The sequence below is a fragment of the Rhea pennata genome, chromosome 2 (assembly GCF_028389875.1).
Source record: "Rhea pennata isolate bPtePen1 chromosome 2, bPtePen1.pri, whole genome shotgun sequence".
Taxonomy (NCBI): domain Eukaryota; kingdom Metazoa; phylum Chordata; class Aves; order Rheiformes; family Rheidae; genus Rhea; species Rhea pennata.
The window spans coordinates 122,769,164-122,794,229 of record NC_084664.1 but is presented as its reverse complement, the minus strand read 5'-3'; the positions used below and the strand labels follow the sequence as shown (position 1 = coordinate 122,794,229).

The 25,066-nt window shown below is 37.9% G+C and overlaps 1 protein-coding gene across 2 annotated transcripts in view; it reads right to left on the bottom strand.

Annotated features, from left to right (window-relative positions):
- The window catches only part of JPH1 (junctophilin 1), a 90,155-nt gene extending 72,732 nt beyond the window's left edge, over positions 1-17,423 (bottom strand). For both annotated transcript variants that reach the window (XM_062570269.1, XM_062570268.1), the window contains exons 1-2: positions 16,968-17,423; positions 9,490-10,246 (exon numbers count right to left, since the gene is read on the bottom strand). In XM_062570269.1, the coding sequence (XP_062426253.1) occupies positions 9,490-10,246; positions 16,968-17,346 (1,136 nt within the window). In that variant the 5' untranslated portion in view covers positions 17,347-17,423. The remainder of the gene's footprint in view (positions 1-9,489; positions 10,247-16,967) is intronic.
- Between the last annotated feature and the right edge of the window lie 7,643 nt (positions 17,424-25,066).

Sequence of the window (25,066 nt, the reverse complement as noted above, 5' to 3'; positions counted from 1 at the left end):
AAACTGAGTACCACAAAAGGTACCCAGCTTATCAATTCTGTTGGGAGACAGATATGATAAATGCCATTCCCACTTTCTTTGCTAATCTCTAATTTCCAAAAACACACTCTTTTCTGAATCACAAAATAAAGCTATGAACGGCATTACCTATATGAATAGAATATACATAATTACTAGATTTTTAGTTCAACTGAAATTAAATCCCTGGTCAAGACATGTTAAGGTAAAAACAGGACTACAAACAGCGGAGGTATGAAGAAGTCATCTACAGGTTTAGGGTAGGCTCCCCACTGTATCTTCAAAAAGTATTCTGACAACTAGCATTGACATTTACTTGGACTCCTTACTCACAACCTCTGGCTCACATATTATTCCTAATACATATTTTGTATTTTGTTGCTAGACAATATTCAATGCACTTTGTTGTCTTCAAGATATTCCTAAAGTGTTCGTACAACTGACATTAAAAATTTCTGTAGGTGATGCAGCCTGAAATGTCAACTTATGCTGTATACACAGAGATAGTTCTATGAAGGTAGATCAACTTTTGCCATAACTAAGGTTTATTGGTTTTATTTCTTTTCCTCTATGGAAACTGTTTCTAACCACGCCAGCTGTGAAAGCTGAGCTCCAAGTAACAGCTAAGAGTGAATCAGTACATTGATGCATGTCTTTATCTGCCAAAAGATCACTTTGAGTCTTACCTGCTTCCATGTTTGTAAGTCCTTCTGAACAGCTGTAAAACTGACTCAATGTATTCAAAAATGATCTGAGAAAAGGCATGAACAGCTAAGCAACAGAATTTGTGAATGCTATTGTGTTAAGGAATAGAAATGTGAGGGACAACTGCAAAGAAGAATTGAACAAAACTCACTAACTACTGTTAAATGGCAAATGAATTCAACATAGGCAAGTGTCAAGTGATGGGCATGGCAAAAGAACCCTAACTTCATCATACATTGTGATGGGCTTTGAGGTGACCTCAGGAACAAGCTCTTGGAAGACTATATATAGCAGAGCTGGAAAGATGTCTAAAGAGGACAGCAAGAATAATCAATAGGTTGTTGCAGATACTAGTTTACATGAGTTTGAGGGAAGACAAGCTCACATAGGAAAAATCTACTGCTGGCTACTATCCACTAACAAGCAAGCTCTGCCTCCCTGGACTTTGTGAATGAGAGCAGAGAACTGGAGAAGAACAAAGAAGTAGAAAACATGACAAGGTACCAATAGCACAGTAAGAAAAATGGAAAATAAAAGGTAGGTGAGAAAAAGGAAATTAATATAGGAAAATAATACTAGTGTTTGTTGGACACTTACAATAGGAGAAAGAACTAAGAGCCAGGAAAAAAAAAAGGACAGAAGTCATAAAATGTACCACTGATCAACTCATATTTAAACAAAAAACATTACTCATTTTACTATACCAATTTTCATGAAATTATTTGGGAAATATTATTAGATCAACATAAGAGACACTAGCTATATCATCAAACTGACTTTTTCTGCTGTAATTGTTTATTGGAAAATATGCTACTCCAAAACACTGAATAATAGTGTGAGATATCAGCATTTTTTTTTATTATTTCTTTACAGAAAGAAGGTAGGAAGGTTCTGTATTAATTGGCTTAGTCTTTGAACAAAATATCAAGTACACTTCTCAGGCTCCAATTACTAGCCATACATAGCTCTACCTGTAAAGAATTTGTTTTTATATACATTTTGTTATATATGTGAACATTTTAAAGTTTTGAATCAACCAATAATATAAGTCTAATGGCTTTTCACTCTGGTTTGTATGTGACTGACCAATACAAATCATACTTAAAAAACCCCCGAAGATTTATTTCCATCACATAAACTTTCCCCTAAGTCAGAAGAGGCAAATGTCACTTGAGACTTAGCTTTAGAATAACTGATGAAAACTGGGACGCCATGTAGAACCTGAAAATGACACTCATCTCATCAGCTATATATATATATATATATATATATATATATATATATATATATATATATATATATAAAATATATAAAATATGTATATGTCTTTTGCTAGTATAAACTCAGTATTATCAAAAAAAGTGTTGAAGTTTTCATGCACATCAGCTGGGCTACCACTGTAAGGATTCTTTATTCCCAATTCCTAAATTAGTTATTCTGGAATTTAAACATAAAATTCTTATTCCTCTGAACAAAGAATTATTTCAAAATAGTTTCTATATTAGTTTCTTACATGGTTATTTTGAAAGAAATAGTGCACAAAGGACTGGTTCATTTCTTTTTTTTTAAGAACAGAATTTACTTTCAATCCTGAACTAGAAAATTGCCTGATTTAAGCATATTAGGACAGCAATTCTGGGATAACAAATTCTATATGTAATTCAAATATAAAGTGAGATGGGCTGTACTCCAGAACTGGTTGCACTCCAATTTCTGTTCTAAATGTAGGTATTAGAAATGATTATTTTCTTTCACAAATATCCCTGTACAGATTTACAGGTATAAGTAGGTATATTTGGCTATAGATAATCTGATCAGAAAGTTAAATACTTGAGGCTTTCTTAAATATACAACTGTGGGACAGCACAAGAGTAATTTTATTTTCAGTCATGTGATCTTACATAAAATACTAAAAAAAATCAAATCTGTGTAGTAGCTAGTGATATCTGTACAACTTGTCACTACTTCAAATAGATGCATTATTCATATGCCAGCAAACCACAGAGGAATGGGCCAAGACTTTATTCTTTTACCAATGATTTATTCATTTGGGAAATCTGAGTGAAAATACGGCCCCATTAAAGTCACTGGTATAGCTCCCACCAGCTTCAACAAACACGGTTTCCTCTACAGAATGCAGAATTATCATTGCTACCCATAGTAGATGAGCACTTAAGTTTTACCACAACAATATTTTATTTGTTATTTTCAAATAAACTATGGAGTAAAATGATTAAAACTAATTTTGTTCTGAACCTAAAACAGCTTTGTACTAAAGCAAGCAGACTTATATAAATACTTTTGGTATCTGTTGGATCCTATTCCTAAACACAATGTTCATATTTCAGCTATAATAAGCAAAGCATTTCAAAGATGTATGAGGCACTAGTCTTGCAAGTGTCCAGTTTAGTTTCTTGAGTAAAGTGAGATTGGTAGAGTCAGCTTAATCCGTCATGGAAAGCTGTGCACAGTGCTCATAATTCAACACAGTTTGGAATGATTGACAGCTGCCATCTAGTGTGGACACAAACTATACTACCATATGCATTTAATTCCAGCTCTCCCTAGAAATCACAGCGTGTTCAGGCCAAGCTGAGAGTACCACTCTCATAAGGTAATTAACACCATGCAGGAACTAGCTACAAAGTATTCAGTACTCATGTCTGACAATTCCATACACTTCCAAATAAACCCATCATATCACAGAAAAGATTGGAAGCGACCTCTGGAGATCATCTAGTCCAACCTCTGAAAGATTTCCTGGTGCTGATTCCTCTGGGGCTTGAACCCAGGACCTTCAGTGTGTATGCAGCATAGTATACTGAAACTTACTCTTTATTAAGGTTATGAAAAATATAAGTACTAATTTCTTGTGCAACTGCTCTGCAGTAAATACTAGGGCTCTGAAGCAGACTACTCAGGAGTGCAGTTAAGGAATGGCACTGCCCAGTTACTCTAAGCCAGCATCAAGCTACCAGGCCAGACTGGTGCAGTGCCAGGCCCGGTCCGGCCCCAGGGTAAGTCAGAGCTGTCAGAATCATCCACAGCACTCTAAATTACACAAGCTAGCTACAGGCTCCAGGAGGCAATTACAACAATAAGGGAAAGCAGGTCTCAAGAAAGCTTAGGTCATGGTAGGGTGCTCACTCCCAAATGTAACTGGAATAAAAATAATTATATTGTGTCTCTCCTACCAAAGCAATCTTCCAGCATGGTCTTCCTGTGGCCCTTCCACCAACTGAATGCTGCTTTGCAGCAACAGCGCAAAACAGAATAGACCGCACATCATGTAGCACCAGAATTGGAGTTTTAATAGGTGCATGACTCAGTTTACATAAGAAAGTAAAGGATGAAACTAAGCTAGAGCATCTGTTAGCTTAGATACAAACTTGTTAAATTTTGATTTATATCAAAATATATTGATATATAAATTGAGTAATCAAAAAAATTTACTTTGAAAAAGAAATCATTGAAGATAAGACACTTCCTGATGCTACGTCAGAGCTCCCCTTAAAAGCTATTACTGACTACATGCTTGCAAGTCACTACCGTCTAAGTACAGACAGTCAACTAATAAGGAGGAAGAGCTGTATATTATTAGTTGCAAGATATTAAGTTTACTATTATCTTGATCTCAGGTCCTTTCACAATCTTTTGCCAGTTTATTTTCATTTGTAGGGCTCTGCCATTTACCCAGACTGCAAGGTCTCCAAGAGAGGGTAATTAATTTGTACAGTGCATAACACAATGGCACCATTATCCTTGGCTGAAACTTCAGGTGGTTATGTAACGAAATGCCATTACAATGTATCTTTTAAGGTGGTGAAAAATTCTCACAGCATATTATGACAGCACACCTTACTGAAACTTACTCACAGTTCTTCTCTGGAATACATAACACAAAAGGATATAATTCTTTAACCTCCTTGTTCTACAGCCTGGAAGACCAGTAGAGTATAAAGAAAAGATCAATAGCGGAAACATTTTATTTCATTTGATTTCTTTCAACCTTTCTCAACAAGCACTGTATCCCTATTTGTATTTCTTGCTGTTATTTTATCTTGCCCCTCTACGTCCTTATAAAGTTACTTTTTCTTCAGAGAGTCAACAATAAAAGCAGAATTTGTAGTTAAGCATTAGCTAGAAAAAAATGTGAAGGGAGAAAAAAAATTTGGCCTGGCTCAGAGAGCTCATTTCTGAACCTTTATTACAGATTTTTCTAGAAAGAATCTGGTATATGAAACATCATCTGTAAGCAAGCATCATGCCTGCTGCTTCCAATGGTATGTATTTACTTATAGTACTGTTATTTTTAAAAAATCCAAAATACTAATACAAAATAGAATTTTTAGAATACCTAAAATACTGATTATTAGAAAATAAATTTATATTAAGATTCCAAAAATGCTAGCGTTTATACCATCATTAGTAGTAGTGAAGGCAAAGTTAACGTAACATACTAAATAATAAGAATTTAAGTGATTTTCATACTAGGAAAAAAGTGCTCTAATATAATTCCAATAAACTAAATTAATGCTTAAAAACATCCAAACCACTTTGATACTGAACTGCAGAGGTGAATCTCCCTTTCACTAAGGCAAACTACATCATTGAAAAGAAAGTTCACAGATCTAGTGAGAAGTATTTGATATCCCCAACACAAATTTCTGCTCAATTCTTGCTTCAGTGGATTTTTGAGGCTTTTTAACATCTCCCAAAAGACAATATACATATTCCAGCATTTGACCTGCATTTTGCTTTTCCTTTCAGAAACAGTCCCCAAAAAGGCATGTAGAATAAACCTGACTGCTTTGACCACAGAAGAGTTAAAGATGAATTTGACCTAGTTATTGTCTACAGTGATAAAAAATTCTTTTTATTATTATTAAAGGGGAAAACATCCAACATATTTCTGAAATTCCTAAACTTATAAGATTTATATATCTATGTCTTGCTATTTTGTCTTAAAATAAAGCTAATGAAACTATAAATTACAATCAAGACTCCTAAGCTGCACTACTATTTACAAGTATTTTTATTTATTGATAATGTATGACCTGTTTTGGACATAGATCTGTATAGTGAAGACCAATTACTGTTTCCCTGATGCGCTGATTTCTATATATCACACAATTTTGTAAATCTTCCTCTTTACAGGTAATGCTAAAATCATATCTAAAACACCTCACTACAAATGCCTCAAAAGCCCGAAGGCTAAGTCCAGACAGTCAATGTAAATTCAGGCACAGAGAAGCTATGTTTAACCGAACCGATACGTTTTTCTTTGTACAAACTGTCACGATAGATAAATGAAGACTACACAGATCATTAAGGAAGATTTTTTAGACGTTTTTCCTCCAACAGACATAAATGAATAAAATGACACCAAAAACAGAAAGCAAATCAGTGGTTGGTTTTTCTGATGACTGTGTGGACATCTGTCACAGGTCAAACTATCAGCCAAACCTGCCATAACCAGTAGGGAGCTATGAAGAGGAATATGGTCTGCTTCCACTTGGCTCAGAATGTATTTTGGGAATAAACAACACAGGATGAACAGCATACAACTCAAATTGCATTGAGAAAAAGGCTATCTGACTGTAAGTCGGGATTTCTAGCTCTTTGCAATAGAAGCATGGACATAGACTTTTGTTCAACAAAGTCGTATCTACAGAGACTTTCCACCAATAGGTACAAATCTACAACAAGCATGCATTTCTGGCGATATCTGTCAGGTCTGAAACAAAGGTGGTTTTACAGGCAAAGCTCATTTTGATGTTTCGCCAAAGGTAGGACCATCTTTGTAACTTAAACATCAGAGAAATGAAGAAAGGGCACTCAGGCTGAACTTTTTTCTGTAATAGTAATAATTAACAATCAGAGAAGACTACCATTCTCCCATTAATCTAGGACATGCCAAGAACTCTACTGTCTAAAGGACTAAAAAGCTGCTTGTCTAATTCAATAGAGAGGGTGCAGCTGAAGTTTTTCTGAAGGTCCTAATACAGTCATTTCATAATCAGTAATGATATAAGTGTTATTCCTGTCAGTAAGCTAACAGTATAGTGAAGTTTTTCAACAGTTGTGTACAGGATTAGTTCCCACAGACAATACTGTACACTAATTGGTTAATTCCACTAAAAATCAAAGGTACTTCTTGTATATCAGGTATATACCAACTTCTAAGTCTGATAAACCAGTACTCACAAAGCAATATTGGGATTCAAGTTAGAGCACGATAGAAGCAAATTCTCTCATCCTGAAACAACACCACTCCAGTCAGTCTAGAATTTGGGAAATGGTGGAAGTAGAAGTTTTTTTCTTAATACTCTCACAGAGTCTCTCTAGATGATCTAGCTCTTAGATGGTCCATAGAAAATCACAGACTCATACCTATCTCTTTGCAAAAACCCTTGCAAAACACATGCCAGAGAAAAGCAAATGGAACAGACCAAGTGAAAGGAAAAATTATTTTTATGAACATGGGAATCTGAAATATATACTTCTCAATTTTAACCTCTATGTCTACTAGAAGAGGACAAAACAATCAGTTCTGAAATTGTTTTGGGATGCTCTTAATTCCTTTATCAAACTTCCTGCTGTCAGCAAGAAGCCTTGGAGACAAAGGTGCATTCAAGCAGAAATGTATTATGAGCACTGCATGTGTCATGTTACCCCCGGTAGGTAACACTATGCACTCACAAGTGAACTTAATGTAGTCTGCTTGCCTGAGGTTGCCTGATTAGGTGTAAGGTCTCTTTGCCTTTAATTCAGTGCCAGCACACTTGATGAAAAGGCTACTAAAAGAAAGGAAACTCGTATTTGCAAACTTCATACTGGTAGTCATGGTGCTTTTAGAGAGATTCTCAGCTGAAAATACAGAGGAATGAACTATGGTTGCAGGTGCATTAACCACAGATACCTTCTGTTGTTCCAATTTCAAGAACATCTTTTTTTTTTTCCAGAAATTAATACTATTATTAACTGCTCTAAAATGGAAGGACTCCGTCCTTCACCCAGGATTTAAGACAAGAACGAACAGCAAACAAAAACTTCAGAAACTTATCCTTTCTCCAAGAGGAAAACGCACACACTGTACCTCGTAACTTAAGGGTCTCAGACTGCAGTTTTTATTAGCTTTATAGTGACTTAAAGTGGTGACTCCCTCCATTCACATATCCCATCATCTTCATTAAACAGAACCAGGGCTCACATACTGACAAAACTTGAATGGAATACAGGAACATTAAAGTCAGCACATTAGCAAAACAAACAGTAACGGCTATACTGTCAAATAATACTTGGAGGGGTTAGGTTTAGCTCAATGGGTTAGAGCATGGTGCTAATAATGCACCCCATGGTTTGATCCCCATATGGGCTACTCATTTGGGGTTGGACTAGATGACCTCCAGAGGTCCCTTCCAACCTTACCATTTCTGTGATTCATTTATTTGTAGAAGTAATCAGGTATATGCTACCTTTTAGTTACTTGGGTGATCACGGCTCATAAAAGTTCTTTAAAAGAACACTAAACTCTCATATTTACTTCTCAACTATTTTTTTGCTATGAGCCATGCATATATTCTGGTTTTCCCATTCATTCAGTTCTCAGCCTTTTCAGTATTATGGCTATTAGAAGCACAGAATATGCACTAGTGATTACACTAAGTCAAGAATCAGTTGTTCAGTGTATCGTGCAAGTAAGGGGACATCCTTTTTCTAGTACAGCGTGAACATTTTCCACTTTGGGGGGCTTTTTTTTTCTTGGTCTACAGCGTATTTCAAGAAAAGTCTGCCTGAGGAAATCAAAAGAAACAGAGGAACGGCCACAAAAACTTACTTGAAGGCATTTTAAAAAATATTTTTTTTAAAAGTAGCCTCCAACTTTACAGTGAAGCCTACTAAAATTGTCTATATTGATTTAATTTGTAAAAAATTCCAATTCAGATAACTATGGTTACTGGTTAGGAGTTAGAAGTGGAAACTACCTTTCTCTTTCCACTATTTATACCTTAGCACTTCCCCCTTCCATATCAAACATCTGGTAGTGGACTAGAGAGAAAATGACTGCTACCATCTGAAATGGTGGTCACAAGACCCAGATAAAATGAGATGAAGCAAGAGGAGATTAAGCATAGTCCGAAATTAAAGACTCCTTATACAGAACACTTTCTGCAGACATTGTCCTCGGCAACTCAGTCAGGATTCTCAAAGCATAAGACCTCAACCAGTTTTCTTACACCTCATACCACTACTCTCAGATGAATAGATACATCTTTAGGTGCTCAGTGTCAAATAGGCAGTATAAGAGATTTTCAGATGCTACCCAAAAAGTCATCGACAAATAAGCATAACTAGGGAATGCCTAATGCCTATATTAACCTCACTCCACATACCCCAAATCACTAGCTAGATTTCCTCACCACTTTTATTTTCCATGTAGGTTTAAAGATATAATGCAGTAGTTCTTGAATTTAGGCAGAAATACCCAACCTGTGGAAGTTTACTTTCCTAGTATATTATGAAACGTATATGAGTATTTCTACCGAAATCAGGGGCTCAATAATTCCAAATTTTATAAGCTTGATTTCATTAAAGTCAAAAAGATACACACAGGAAACAGAAAGGTGAGCAAGCATTCACTGAAGACAATGTCTACACACTTGCACTTTTGAGTTATTGTCAATAATAAGAGCCCACATACTACAATACTATTTTTGTTTCTGAAAATTCAGTGGTGAACAAATGTATTTGCCAATTACGTACCTTGAAGTTGCAATTTCCACTTTGGTTCTTGCCATGGCAGCTGCTCGCTGTGCTCCCTCAATTGCTCTATCCACTTTTTCTCTAGTTTTTGTGTTTCGTATTGGTATAAGTTGCTTTCTTATTCCACGGACCAAAACATTATTTTTATATTTTCCCTCTTCTTTGGTGCCATCTGGAAACATGGTACATCCATATCCATGCCTCCGGTTATTTAGCCATTCTCCTTCATATTTCATACCATTTGAACGCTCACTAATACCAAAACCATTGCGCTTGTCATTCTTCCATTCACCCATATAGGTTTCTGTAGTGGTAGCATCAACATGGTCTTCCATAGGGCAATAATCACAGTCACCATCTCCAAAACTAATTGTAGAGTTGGCATCACTAGAACTAATCCTGCTCATAGCAGCATCACTCCTGACGGAGCTCCGTTTGCTAGATATCGATGATCTAGATTCAGATTTTCTAAGTTTTATACTACCAAGAAGGGATCCTCTTCTGAATAAGCCTCCCTTTTTCTTAATGCCCATGGCTTCTGGATCACTGTGAAAATTCAGCACAAAACCTCCTCTTGTTCCAGCTGGACTGTCTGAAGTGATGTCATGCAGAACTGTGCCATTGCTCTGCTCACTTCGAAGTGAAGCTAGAGACGTTCGGAGGGGTGAACGGATCACAGTTGCCATGCCATAGGGTACACTCTGACGTACACCATATCCATGTCGCATCCCTCCTGTCCACTGCCCCTGGTAGGTACCTTTTGAAGTAATAAACAGAAATTTAAATTTGGAAGTTGTAGAATATCTAGAAGGCTACATACAGTATGCCACTGACAATACCAAGTTATCAACTCTTTTTTCTGGTAAGCAGAAATGTGGAAAAAACAAACTCACAGCATGTGATACAGCATACATTTTTTTTTTTTTTTTTTGCAAATGGTTTTGCTTTGTATTGGTTTTGCTTTTATTTGTCCACTGCAAAAATCAAAGGATTTTTGAATTATTACCTTGAAGATGCAATAATGTATTTTGGCAAGTAAAACACAGCGGTTATCATGAGTGGTTTTTGAATGGGTCTGTCCACGGAAGAAACTTCTAAAGCAGGCCTCTTTCAACATTTCTTTAAGGTGGTTACATGGGAAGGGGATAAGCAAAAACACAGCCGTGTTAAATGTGGTCAGACAGGAAAGGACAAGTTACTCATGACTCTTGCCTTCAGCCACTCACAGATCCTGCTGTGTGTGTGTGTGCAAGAGTGGAAGAAGCAGCCCGTGGGGGCATTAAACACCCTGCTGTCCAGGTTTAAGATGACTGTAGACCTCTCCATTTCACAGCATGTTTGACAAGCCACTAAATTGTCTTAATCTACTGGCCAATCTGAAGACTACTGTCATAATATTTTATTGTACAATCAAGTGTTTCAAAGTTTTTTGAATATATTTGAGTAGAAGTACAAAATACTTATACCAAACCCTCTGGATACCTTACTTGATATCAACTCTTGATATCAGCATTTCTTGCTGTTTCCAGTATCATAAATTAGGTATACTGGAGTCACAAAATACTGGTTCTATAACACAACCTCTGTCTTATTCTACCTATCATATCTGAAACAAATATTACAGGAAAGTAGCATACTATCTTTACTGCCACCTTACCCTGTGAAAAACTCCCGGGGAGTAAGTGCCCTTCTTGTGAAACAGCTGAGCTCAAGTTTAAAGAAAGAACAAGATATTCAAGCTATTTGACAGTCATCAAAAATTTGGAAGGCTAATGGACATAAAAATACAGTAAGTGATACTATTTTTCTATTTACATATTGCAGCATGTTGTGACAGAAAGACCAAAAGCATGAAGCTTTAGCACTGTTTCTCTTAAATCTAAAGTGGTCTTTCATTTGTGCTGCTGTAAGAAAGAAAGACAAGGTAACGATAAATAGAGAATAATATATACCATTCTATCTCTAACTATATTTCATTGTTTACATTACAATCATAGCAACTTTTGTATTCCTTTTAAAATAGCAACGTATAGAAGAACAACATGGTATTTAATATAAGGAGTCACAGATATCCATGTAACGGACCTTAAGCAAAGCTACATTAGAGCCAAAAACCTGAATTATCTGATAACTACTGCAGGCAATTATTTTCTTGCATTCTCAAAAGGCATTGTAATTTCAGGTCAGATAGGCACTTTATTAAGTCTCTAAAGCCAGATGATCCAAAGAAAAGTGCCAGGAACCTCACAACTGGCAAATACACGGTAATTTGCTTTCTAAGATAATTTCATGCCAATCTCCACTAAATTGTTTTAAGCTCCCCAAAAGAAGGTCTCTCTCCCACCATTTTTTTAAAAGAACTATTTTGACTCTGAATATTCTTACAGAAGTGTGAATAAGCAATCTTTAAAATATCTTTGTTTGGTTTTATTCTGCTTTAATTGGATTACATATTAAAAATTGTTTTTCAGAGAACCGTATCAAACATCAAATACAGTGACTGACTAAAAAATGTTCACATTTGTCAAATACCTCAAGTTTTAGACGTAGCTCTAAGCTTCCTTTGCTTTGAAATTACATCTCCTTTATGTAAGCATACTATTTCAATTGTGTACGTGTCAATTATCTATCAATTACAGTTATACTGCATTATGTATTCTGCTAAGTTATATTTTAGTGTTAGCAGGCAGTTAAATTTGTCAAGTGTGCTTTCTTTGTTATATAATACTAAATACGTTCAACAATATAACTATTTCATGTTGACAGAAAATTCTACCAAGTGGATGGTTTTTGTTTTAACAGATGGCTGCTGACATCAACAACAAACAACTTTCTTAGTTTCTCTCTCATTCTCTGTATCCTGGATACCTGCTGATGCACTGGATGTAAGGGTGCTGAATCTAGAAACATGATTATTAAAAAACTCAAGCATATGGAGAAGAACAAATAGAAACAGGAGCACAAAACACTGATATGGCATATTCTTTAAATGCTGTAAAAATACAGCCATCTTATAAAATATTAATGTATTCCTGGGAGATTTCTGTTTAATAAAGAAAAATTATAAGCATAAATTACTACATTTTGTCCCTACTTATATCTGGGTTTGCCCTAGTATCGTAAAGATGTACTAGAACTAACAATCTGGTTATGTATATTTTACTGCCACATATTATGATCTAACATCCTATAACAGTTAATTAGTTATTTAAAATAATATATCTAATTCTAATTTTGATTACATCATAGTCTTACATTAGAATAACAATATGGAGGCTGTAATTATGAGTTGCTATTCTAGTGTTAGATGAAGTAGAGCAAACATATTTCAATATAGAATTTTATAAAACTACTAAAAGTCAACATCAGCTGCATTTTTTGTTGATAATGCTTGGTTTTAATGAGTAAATGCATAAAATTTGAAAATATTTAATCTAGTATGACTTTTGTTTTTCCATATTCCACAGCCAGAAATGGAAGTGTCTGCTGTTGCCCATGAGAGCACTCAAACCAGAACAACTAATGCACTGCTACTTATCTCCAGATTTTTTTTTCTACTGGGGCAATAAAATCAAGGCTAGTTCTTTTAAAGAGGAAACAGCTAATGATGAAATGGAAGATTCATATTGAAAAAATAGTACTTAAAAAGGACCAAAGATGTTTTGCTGGAATTCTGCGCAGTCCTGCAGCTAACAATTGTCTTTATTATAATTAGAAATCCATTAAAGGAAAGATCTCCAGAGCTAATGCTGAAAAGTTGTCTCTTTATCCTTGATTTCTCAAATAGGATTTTAAAGGTAAAATATTTTAAAGGCATATGGAGGGAAGTTTACAGAATGTAGATACAATGGCATTATGGAACGGAGATCTCACTAATTTGATTTACAGCAAACTACAGCTGTATCATCACCTTCGACAGAAGACATTTTAGAAAGCTTTAAATGAGCAAGATAAGGTATATCAATATTATTACATAATGAAATGCTACAGCACATGATACAAGACGTGATTAAAAAATCTTCTCCAATATATGTACACACATCTGATATATTACATATCATTCATCATTTTTCATCCAAATAGTTATGATGGATAGTATCAACAAATATCTGTTCTCTCCTTAATTGATGGTTCCAGTAAGAGTCAATTTAAGACTATAATTACTAAGCTATCTGAAAACTGTACTTAGCCATAAAACAATAACATTGGTCAGCTTTATTTTTTTATTTATTTTTTAAAAGGTTGGCATCCTCTGTAACAATGAAGAAATATTCAGCTACAGCTTCCACTGACCATCCACCTGCGCTTAATCAGTTCCCCTGAAAAGATGTTCATATTTTGAGCCTGAAGGCTAATAGAAAGTATATTTTTCTTTCCTTTCTGTTGGCAAGTTGCTGTCTCTTTAGGGTTATGCTGCACCATCCTTCTCCCCTTTAAAAACAAAGCAAGAAAACTTTCAGTTGTATTTACAATACATTTACAGCTGTAAATGTTATTGTCTACTCGCTAATAAAATTTGAAATAATGCTGCATGAAAAAGCTGAAAGGCCAAGGCTGTAATAACTTTTTCACATACTCTTGGTCTTTTACTTCCAGGAGTTTAACAAATTAGGTATTACATCAAGGTTTTTGCATGCTCTGCAGACTTAAAGGCTAGATAAGCAGATATCTAGAAAGAAGAGTACTTAGAAGTCTATGAACACATGTACTACTGATAAACTTTTCTTAGGGTGTATTTCTCACTGATCTCTACAGAAGGACATTCTTACTGAAAAACTCTTTATTGCTATTGTTTTCAGGGTCATACACTGTTAACCATTTGATTTGTACATACCAAAGCCTGAAATTAAGCCTTGATCCTTCTATAAGAACTTCTCAGGCAGACTTATGGACTCACACAGGTGCGGCAAAATCGAGAGAATTTAAAGGAGGTACAGAAGTCCAGATTACTGTAGGAAACAATCTGATGGACCATCTGAAGGTCCAATATGTATAATGAATGAAGGATCACAAATCACAATTCACAATGTTTTACTTAAAGATTTGTCTAAGCAGCAATTCTAAAGCATTTAAACACAGCAGGCTATGTGTTGCTGATGCTGTGCAGTCTTATGTGCAGAAACATTGAGGAATACTGTCAGTGTTTGCTATGTGTTCCATTTCCCTCCCTCAGCTACATCTCCTAATAATACCAATGCATTTTAAAACAACATATTGCAAAAATAAACAAACACAAAACAGCATAAAGGCCTAGATTTTAAAACAAACTGCAATTGGTATAGTCTAAACATAGTTATTTCCTTACACTAATATTCTCAGATCATAATAAAGAAAGAGTTTTACTATAAATATTTGACAATATGTTTTTTTAAAAAAGTCTGATCTCTGTGTAAAAAGATTTCAGGTATTTTTGTAGATGTACAAACATTGCAATTCCTCCTAGAGTGTGAAAACAAAAGCTCTCAGCGGCAAACATCTATATGATGTATTACTTAACTTCATTCAGAGACTTCACATCCTCTGCTTATATGAATTGAAACACATAAAAGACTAGGGCTTTGGTAATAGATTAAAGTTAATAAAATTAAAAATCTTATGATTTAAACTATATGCTTCATATGTTGTTTTGGACAATGAATTTCTGGCTGGGCTTAAGTTTAAAACAAATTAGGAAATTTACCTCTGAATTATCATTACTATACAGAAATTAATAAAAAAAAATCCACAACAAGCCTAAAGAAAAAGTACAATGCACTTTAGTTACTGAGAAACTCCTAAAAAAATATGAATGCCAATTTACCTTTCTAAAAAGAAAGAAAAAAGGGGTAACTGCAGCAAATTCAGCTTTTAATTCACTAGCTAAAATAATGATGATGATAATAATCTACTGTGCAGTGAATGTGAAACAAAATTTCTGATTTATGTTTCATGTTTTCTTTTTAAACCCCCCCAACACGTATAGGCTGAATGTGAGAATCCGAAATTTCCACACTAGAAATGCCTCTTCTGCTTAATACAAAAAAAATCTATTATCTGACGCAATCCTTTAAGCTTGATCACAAACCTCTTAACAAAATCCTTGAAGAACCAGCAACAGCATCAATTAACAGGTCTCATAAAAGAGTTGGTCCTTTAGTCAGATAAAGTGAAACTGATTTTCATAAATTCTATTTCATGCACGTTACTTGTGCAGTTTGATCATTGCTGAAGTGAGCAATATTTCTATAAAAGAGCCCTAGTTCTAAAACCAAGACCAATGTTTTCCCCCTCTTTTGCTGCGACAAATCAAATTCAAGAGTAACTGCATTAAAGTCCCAGGTAGTACCTCCACTGATGCCAGTGGCATTACTGCAGCAAAAGTTAAATTTTAAAGGACCTGCCTTTCACGCAGTGCTTGAACTGACATAGGTATACTAAGATTAAGCAGAACTAGCTATTTAGGTAAGCTTTTCTCCTAAGAGGCCTTACCAAACCTTGGCTTCATATCCCTGACATTAAATAAAACAGCCGAATTTCCTAAAAGTTTCCGAGGAGGTTACAGTATACATTTACGGAGTGTCCTGCAACCTCTCAGTACACATACGGCACGCTCACTTGTATTTTGTGGAGATAGCCATAGAGACTAGCCTGTTTGATTTCACAGCATGGCTCGTACTTACAACAGTATGCTGAAGTTGCACCGTATTTTAATAAAATATGAGTTGTTAAATGAAGGCGGAGCTAAGTTTCACAGGTTTTGCCCAAGTTGTGTGCTTATTTCATTACCGTTGGTGTCCTGTTTATGAGCTTAGCAGTCTAAAGAATGAATAAAGATACACTGAACTGACCGGGAAGCAACAACGACTTGCTTAAGTTCTTGGTATTTTTGCGGACAGCGAAGGGGTGCTCCGCGGAGAGCTTGTTTGCCTGTTTTCTCTCTGATATAGGCGCTGCTGAGCGCAGCTATCGTTATCACCCAGCAGCTGCCGCACCACAGAAAGAGGGAAAATGTTTTCGGGCAGTCGTAATCCATTCCTCAAGTTCAGGGACCTAGGCATGCTTCCCCCAGCTGGCTGAGGGAAAACGATAAGCCTGGGAATACAGACCGCACCGGGGGAAGGGGAGGGGAGCACTGGACGAGCCGGGATCACCCGCGCGCCGCGGCCGTTAGCGCCCAGCACGCCGCGGCCGTTAGCGGCCGGCCCGCGCGCCGCGGCCGTTAGCGCCCGGCACGCCGCGCCTCGCGGGCGGGGCCAGGGGGCGCCGGGCACCTGTGGCGCTCCCCGGGCCGGCGGGGAGCGGCGCTTCGCTGCGTGCGCCGCCGGGAAGCAGCGAAGCGGGAGAGGAAACTTCAGAGCCCCCGCGAGAGCCCTGGCGCCCGGCACCGCGGCGGCGAGGGCGGCGGCCGGGGCTGCCCGCGCCGCGCGCCCCCCGCTCTGCCCCGCGCCGGCGCTGCCGCGGCCCGCGCGCGGCCGGGGCGCCCCCCGCAGGGCACCCACCTCCGTCCCCGTAGGTCTCGACGCCGTAGCCGTCCTGCAGCCCGTTGCTCCAGGTGCCCTCGTAGCGGGCCGGCGTGCTGAGGCTCTGCCGCACGCCGTAGCGCCCCTTGAAGCCGTGGGACCACTCGCCGCGGTACATCCATTTGCCCTTCGTCTCCACGCCCAGCCCGTGGCGCTTGCCCTGCGCCCAGTAGCCCAGGTAGGTGTTGCCGCTGGGCCAGGTGTAGCCGCCCACCACCTCGAAGCCGTGGGACCAGGAGCCGGCGTACTCGCCCTGCCCCTTGGGCCCGGTGCAGATGCCGTGCCCGTGGGCTTTGCCGTCCTCCCAGCCGCCGCAGTAGGTGCCGCCATCGTCGAAGTCGAACCGGCCGCCCGTCATCCAGGGCAGCGGGGCGAGCGCGGCGCCGCCGCCGTCTCCCTCCCGCCTTCCCGCCTGCCTCCCGGCCGCGCCGCCGCCGCCCCCCGCGACTGCCAGCGCGCCGCCGGCCGCCCGCGCCCAGCCCAGCCCAGCCGCAGCCCCGCTGCGGCGGCGAGCGGCGCCCGCCCCGCGCCGCTCCGCCCCGCGCCGCGCCTCCCGCCCCGCCCCGGCCCCGGCCCGGCCCGGCTCGGCTCGGCTCCCCGGAGCCGAGTTCGGCCGCTGAGTCCTGCCCGCGGGCGGCCGCACCGCCCCCACGAAAGCTGCCCGTGCCTCGGGCTGCGGGGCGCGTCGCTGCCTCCGCACACCTGCGAGCGCCCGCAAGGCAACGCCCCAAGGGGGAGCGTTTCCCAGGGGCGTCTCTGCTTTGGGGGGCTCTCTGAGGCTCGCTTTGTGCTGCAGTTGCTGCGGGAGGGCACGGCGGAGCTGCAGTGCTGCGTCCCTGCTCCAGAGCGCACGCCAAGCCCGCCTTCGCGGAGGGGCTAACGGAGCTCTAGGAATCAGGGGGCACGAGGAAGTGCAAGCTGTATCAATAGCCTTTCAAGGGCAGTGCTGCCGGGAGCTTTGTGAGGCCGCTCGCGTTCTGCCACCAGCCCCATGGCCTTTGGATGACTGAATGGCCTTAAGGACTGCCAAGTGCTCCTTTGCCAGATATTTGATAATCAAATAAAAATACAATGGCAAACAACACGAGACAGAAAGAAGCATAGAAATACTAGAGGAAAACATAGCAGAAAGAAATTGAAAGCTCCTGGTCACCTCTCAGGGTGTCTTTTCTGAAGACAGCTTTTTCGTTCTTTTGTGGTTGTAGAGCAGGACTGGAAGAAAATCTGAAGCAAATGTTTCTCTTCAACAGGCATTTTGTAAAAAGCATGAATCATAAGTTATAAGGAGTGGTACTATCTGGATGCAGAAGACTTGGAAAAGTGGGGAAAGAGCAAAAGCTATTTAGTAACTGTTGATAGGAACCACTGGTGAAGACAAGCAGAAACTTAATTGCAAGTCAAAGATTTGAATGCTAACCATTAGAAGTTAAAATAGTTAAGCCTCAGAAATTTTTTGCTAATTTCAGCCCAATAAGAAGCAGTTTTGACTTAAACAGCAATTAAAGGAAAATTTTGTGCATATTAAACATAGCCATTTAACTTGAGTAAGTTCACACAAATAACACGTTTGTGCACATACCCACAAAAAGAAAAATACAAGATCAAAGGAACGTACCTTGTCCTTGAGAAGACAGAGGAGCGTTTGATACCCTTTTTCTGCCTTGGGAATTTCATTCCATAGTTTTGGAACATGGAAAATTAATATTGTGTCTCTAGCACAGTCATTGGGCAGTCTTTCATGTGTCTTTGGACAAGGCTGTAGAGTGTGCTCAAGTTATGTACTGAGAACTTTACGTTGATGTGAGCTTTTATGGAAAGCCATTATTGAAACTGGAGGAGAAATCTGAAAAAGCTGCAGTAGGCGGTGGTGTTGAAGAAGATGCAATCCAGTATCCTGTGAGTATTTCCTGAGCTCATCAGATTTTATGCCCTACATATCCTGTATTTGTCCAGTCAGGGACAAGTTTGGAAACAATGGTGGTGATGGCCCATGTGATTTAAGGAGTTCATTATTTTCATTCTATCTGTATCGGTCTCTTCTATTTTTTCTCCCCTGACATACAAGGGAAAGCCCTGTTGTGTTTCAGTACAGAATATCAGAAGACTGAAATGATTTAGATGTGAGTGGGGGGCTACCTGTAGTCAGCATGCCTGTAGTCGATATTGGTATACCATTAAAGTAATAATTGAGGTTTGTAATTCTGTGCATTATTCTATAAGCAGATTTTGGATTTATGAGTGAAGTTCATTAGTTGTCATAGTTGAATTTCAGTTGTATTTTTGAATTGATTTTTTTTTTTACCTGTGCATTGAAAGATATTGGACCATTGCATTAATGAAATAAGAATCTGTCCAAGGGCTGTCTGTCACTTTACTTCCTTGATTTAGGTTATATAGGTTTAATATCAGATCCAGACGTAATCAGCAAGATTGGATGGGCCACAGGTGAGCTATCAACATTATATGAAGGAATTATATCTGTTCTGTTATCACAGTGGTGTTAGTGGGTGCCTTACTGGCCTGCAAATGAGCCTAAATTGTATGGTAATTTTGCATGTGGTATATATTTCCAGGTCTATTTAAATTAAGTTATCTTGGATTTGATGATGACAAGATACATTTATTAAATGCTAGCCTTCTCTTATTAGATTTTTAATAGGGGATAAATTTTGATAAATTTGAGGATAAAGGTGGTTTGCATGGCATTACAGCATCACTCAACCAGGTCTCGATGATATAAGAAGTCTTGAGTGTCTCATTGCTGATGAGGTTGTAGATTTTTTTAATGACAGATTTTGCACTGATGAGCCTCAGCTTGAGTTCCTGTTTGCTCTTGCCAGTATGCAACTAATGATTGTATGCAATGTGTAGTGTGTGTACATTAATACCTTAGATCTGCCTATTTTGTTTCCTTGGACACTTCCCCCCAGTGTCAAGTTGCCAAATATTTTGAAAACTCCACAGTATGCAGGTAGCAAGCAGTTATAAGTAGAAAAATGTGTTTACCTTTTATGTCCAAAATAAATATAACTACTTCTACTATTTTTTTTTAATCTGCCTTACAGGAGTTCTTTTCTGAGGACTTTGATAAAGGTAACATTCAGAAAATACAAAGTCCAGGTACATTTTATTTATCTCTTACAATGAAGAGGTGTTTTGTCGTATATTGATCAAATAGAGAATGTAGTTCTGTTACTATGTAAGTTTTCACAGCATTGGGTCTGATGACATGCTTATACTGTATGTATACAAAAACTGTGCTGCAGGGATATAAAGGTCTTTGATCTAGGGAGGGTAGCTGCAGCAGGTAAAAATACTAAACTCTAGTGATTGAATATTAAATAGATACAGAACTGCTGAGTTTAAACTATTAGTCTGATAGATATCTGATGCATGAATAAAAATTAGGCACATTTATTCTTACCCTTAAAAGCCTGATTCAGCAGGGAATTACTTTAAGTACTTAAGTAATCCCATTTGCTTCAGTGGGACTACACATGAGCTTTAAATTAAAATCTGCAAGATATCTGTGCTCAAATAAAGCAAAGCTCTGACGAATGTTCTTAAGTGCTCTAAAGAACAGAGGCAAGATGTTTAACTGATGAGCTCCATGAGCTACACACATTGTACTGGAGGAGTTCACACACAGGACTATAGTGTGGGAGGCAGAAATAGGGAGGTAAAGGTAGTACAAAAGCTACAGCATAGACATTCAAAAGCAGGTAGAAAATTCCACCTTGGTTCCATGTGAACAGTGACAACATTTATGTCAACTTTGATGTCTAGAATCTAAATTAACAAATTCATAGATGTCTTTCTGATCCTATTTTTATACAAATTATGTTGTCTTATGTTGTCTTATAGGCAGAAGCTTTTCTCTACTAAACTGTCAATTCAAAGAACTTGCTGTGAATACTGCAATTCTACAAGATTTTTTGCAAAAGAAATTCCTGCTATTATTTTGAGAAACATTGTATTATGAAACTAGTGTTCCTAGCTGCTTAGGCAAATGTGAGTTTTACCTTGCACTAGGAACTGGGATCTAGCCAGAAAGATAGCATATTTAATTCCAAACACCCTATGCTTACTCAGTGAATACAAAGTTATTATTTGCTTAGTAGAAGTGCTGCTTAAGCTTGTAAAAACAAAAACATCAATTCTTTTCCAGCTTTAAAATGAGATGAATATATTCTGTACTCAGATTTCTATTTTCTTTAGTGTTCTATGTGAATTAGATTTTGAATGAAGATGAGGTTTTAAAGAAATGCATTTACAGTGATCCTAGTTTCTGAAGTGATTTTAATAGTGACAGAACTGTCCATGCAAATTCATTGTATTGTGATGAGTTTTTACATGTATAAAGATACAAGGTTGCCTTGTAATTATGGCATGCAGTAGTATTTTAATTATGAATATTTATAAAATTATGAGAAAATATGAAATATTGTTTCTGGTCCTTCTTAAGTTCTAGGTTTTTAAAGATCTTTATCTGTAGGACAAAAATAAGCATGCCGCATTCTACCTTAATCCACTCTTCTTATTATTTAATTCCGAATATGTTTGGTTTATAATGCCTGATTTGAGGAAGAGTGCACTGTCACTGCAGTGTGTTTTATCCTAAATTACCATACAGAGAATTTTAAAGGTGAAAAAGACCTTCAGAAATCAGATTTATCACTGGCAAGTTTTTTTCTAAATGTTAATTTGAATCCTGCAACTGCTGCAGTTTAAGTCTATGGCTTCCTCAGGGAACATAGGAAACAATTTATTGCTCTCCTCTTTCTAGCAGACTCATGAGTGTTTGAAGCTGTTGTATCATTTCTTCCTTTAGCGTTTCTCTTTAGACTAACCAGTCTAGATCTTTCATTTTTTCTTCCTAGACCTCTGACTGTCACTGTTGCTCTTCTCTGGACTTTCTCGAGTTACTTCGTATATTTGTTGAGGTATGATTTTGAAAACAAAATACACTATTCTAGCTAATATTTGACAATATAAGAGTAACATAATTCCACGTGCCTCCCAAATGATGCTTTTCTTTTATGCCAATGATGTTTTGACTAGTTATGAGTTTGTTCTGCTGTTGTCCTAATCCTTTCCCACAGAATACTGCTTAATCAGTTGCTTATCTTTTTAGTGGAGTTGAGTTGCACTCAATACATTCACTTGCACCTTTTTGTTTGTTTGTTTGTTTGTTTTAAGATAACTCCTCCAGGTTGTCAAGTCCATTTTGAATTCTAATCCTCTATTGCAGCTCCTCCCTTTGTTATGCAGGTAGTGAACCTTTTTCCAATGTAAAAGTTATTAAAGGAAGTATTGAATGTTATAGGGTTCAGTACAGATTTAACGTTTGTTATATCTTTCAGGTGTGGGAATGAATAATTAATGGTTACTGTTTAGTAACTGTAAACAAAATGTATTCTCTCACCATGGTTTTACCTAGATCACGTTTAACTAACTTCAAAAGTTTCACTGAAGTCAAAATATATGACATCTCTTTTCCATGTGCACCAGCTCCTGGTAAATGTACCAGCTGTGTAATCACAGTTAAACTTTTCAGTGAAGGCTGAAATAAAAAAAAGTATTTAACATTTTGAGTTATCTCAGCGTCACATCGAAAGCTTTCCCTCCCCACGGAGTAGTGAAACAGCTCTTTCCTTGACCCTCCCCTGCTACTATCAGACTGTCTTGTTTTCTTCTCTGAGTGTTACTAGCTGTATTTCATTCTGTGCTTTGGCCTTTCTGATTTTGTCCCTACATACTTGCACTATTCTCTAATATTTTTCCTTTAGCAATTTGACCTACTTTTTACTTGCATATACTTCCTTTAGTGTTTCAGGATCATTGAAGAGCTCTTGATTTAGCCAAGCTTGTCTCACGCTACATGCCTTATTTTTCATGCACGTTGAGATAGTTTGTGTTTATGCCCGTCACATGATTTCTTCGAGAACATGTCACTCTTTGGAGTTTGGTGTAAAATAAAATCTAGTGGCGAGCACCTCTAAGATCATGGTTTTTACGAGGCAGTCTTGGCTGACACTGGCTTGAAATACTGTCATGCCCCCCAGCCCTCCATGCTGCCAGCACAACTGTTTCTTCAGTGAGCTGTGATTTGGATCAGGGAACAAATCCAGTTTAAAAATAATCCATCAAAAAGATTTTTTTTTTGTTCTTAAAGCTGAATCATTTTATTTTACTGTTCACAGAGCAGTTATACAAACAGTGGTCCTAATACAATTGAGAGTCCAGAAAAACTGGCAGCTTTACAGTAAGTTCATTGGTTCTATTTTAATTCTATTCTCTCTTTCCTGGGAATTACAAATGATATTTTTCTATGACTTGTCACCCAAGTTGCCGTCTACTCTTGCATTCTCAGATTTTTTTGTTGCTCAGAAGGAAAGGCTGTTCCAAATTTGATATAGTCACTTCTTTGATGGATAAAAAAGCTGTCCTCAAAATATTGCATCGTAATCTTGGTGTAGCATCCCTCCTTGGTTGTCAAAGTCCACCGTTTTCAACATACTCTGTGCTTTGGGCAATTAGGAGGAGTACCCAAAGCTCTTGAGTCCTGTGATGTGTCCTAAAGATTTTGCAGTGGCCTGAGGAGATCTGAGGTCTGACAGAAGATTTTCTACAGTTGAGAGTGTTTGTATTGCTTTCTGACACAGTGTCATGTCCAATGAGATTTAGGATTGTTTCATATTTTCTTAGTGACATGAAGAGCATCTCTCTCTGCTACCTGGATGTGTTTTGGTAAAATTTGTGTAGCATTTTTGAGATCTTAATTCCTCTGATAATTTTGGTGTAAACTGGCTAGTGAGTTAAATAATTGTTGCTTTTAGTACCCTGATTCATAAATAAATGGTGAGTAGCAGGTCAGGCTGCTAAACATATTGTCATTCTTCTGATCATCTATTGAGATCCCCATAGATCTTCCCCAAGATCTAATCCTTTTGCTGTGTTTGAGGCCACCTATTGATTCCAGCTTGAAAACCGTCCTCCTCAGTTAGCTGTTTTGTAACCAGTGATTACAGATCTTCTCAGAAGTTTTGGTAAGAAGGATTTTTTCATTAGACAGACAGTCTCTTTTCTGTAGTTTCTATTTCCTGCAACATGACTCTGTGGTTGAGGAAACCAGAACTTTCCTCCTGATCACACCATCTGTGCAACCATGAGCGCATCTCCAGAAGGCAGCTGTCCCAGTATCCCGAAACTGTAGGGACTACACACATCACTGATCTGGTTTGATTTTTTCTGGTAATATTGTTAGTGACCAATTGGATAAGGCCCTCTCTTGTCTTTATTATGAATTTCTTTTTTTTCTCCTTATAAATATTGAAATGTTTTGTTTCTTTCTTTTTTAAAGTAGTAAGTTAATGTTAAGATAAATACTATTAAAATACTTTATGTTCACAGCCATGTGTATTGACATGCAGTCTGGTTTGTGCTATCCTGGAGCAGATCAGAACAGCTACTGTATGCTACCAATGAACTTATGTTTGTGCTTCTTATTCCTTTGCTAGTTGATAATGTTATGTAAAAAAATATTCTTCTGGTTTTGAATAAATTGCTTTGTGAAATCATCATCATTCTGGCAATGAGTTATAGGTAGAAGTGTGGGCTTTTTTTAATGAGAAAACAAAGAATGCAAATGCTACCAGAGAGGCAAGGGCTGATTTTTTTTTGCTTTGATGATTGATATAACATAGATATTTCTATGCATTGTGTAGTTGGTTTTAAGAGTTATTTCTATTAACAAAGTCTCCAATAAGAGAACTGAGCTTAAGTATTCTGAGGATCTGAACAGCACATACTTAACAGAAAGCCACTCCCTCAATCTGCTTAAATTTTGATGAGGATAATATGGCATAGTCTAACTCATTTTTTATTAAAATAGTCTAAAGAGATATAGATGCCTGTTAGGCCTGAATTTGTAAATGCATCCTCCTGGTATTTTCCTGGAGTTTATCTGCTAATGTTTCTGTAGGGAAAAAGAATTGTTCTCAGAGCAGCTAACATGTAAATTAGATATTTAAACATGTTTTGATTTTTAACTTTTTTTGAAAAAAATATAGCAAAGG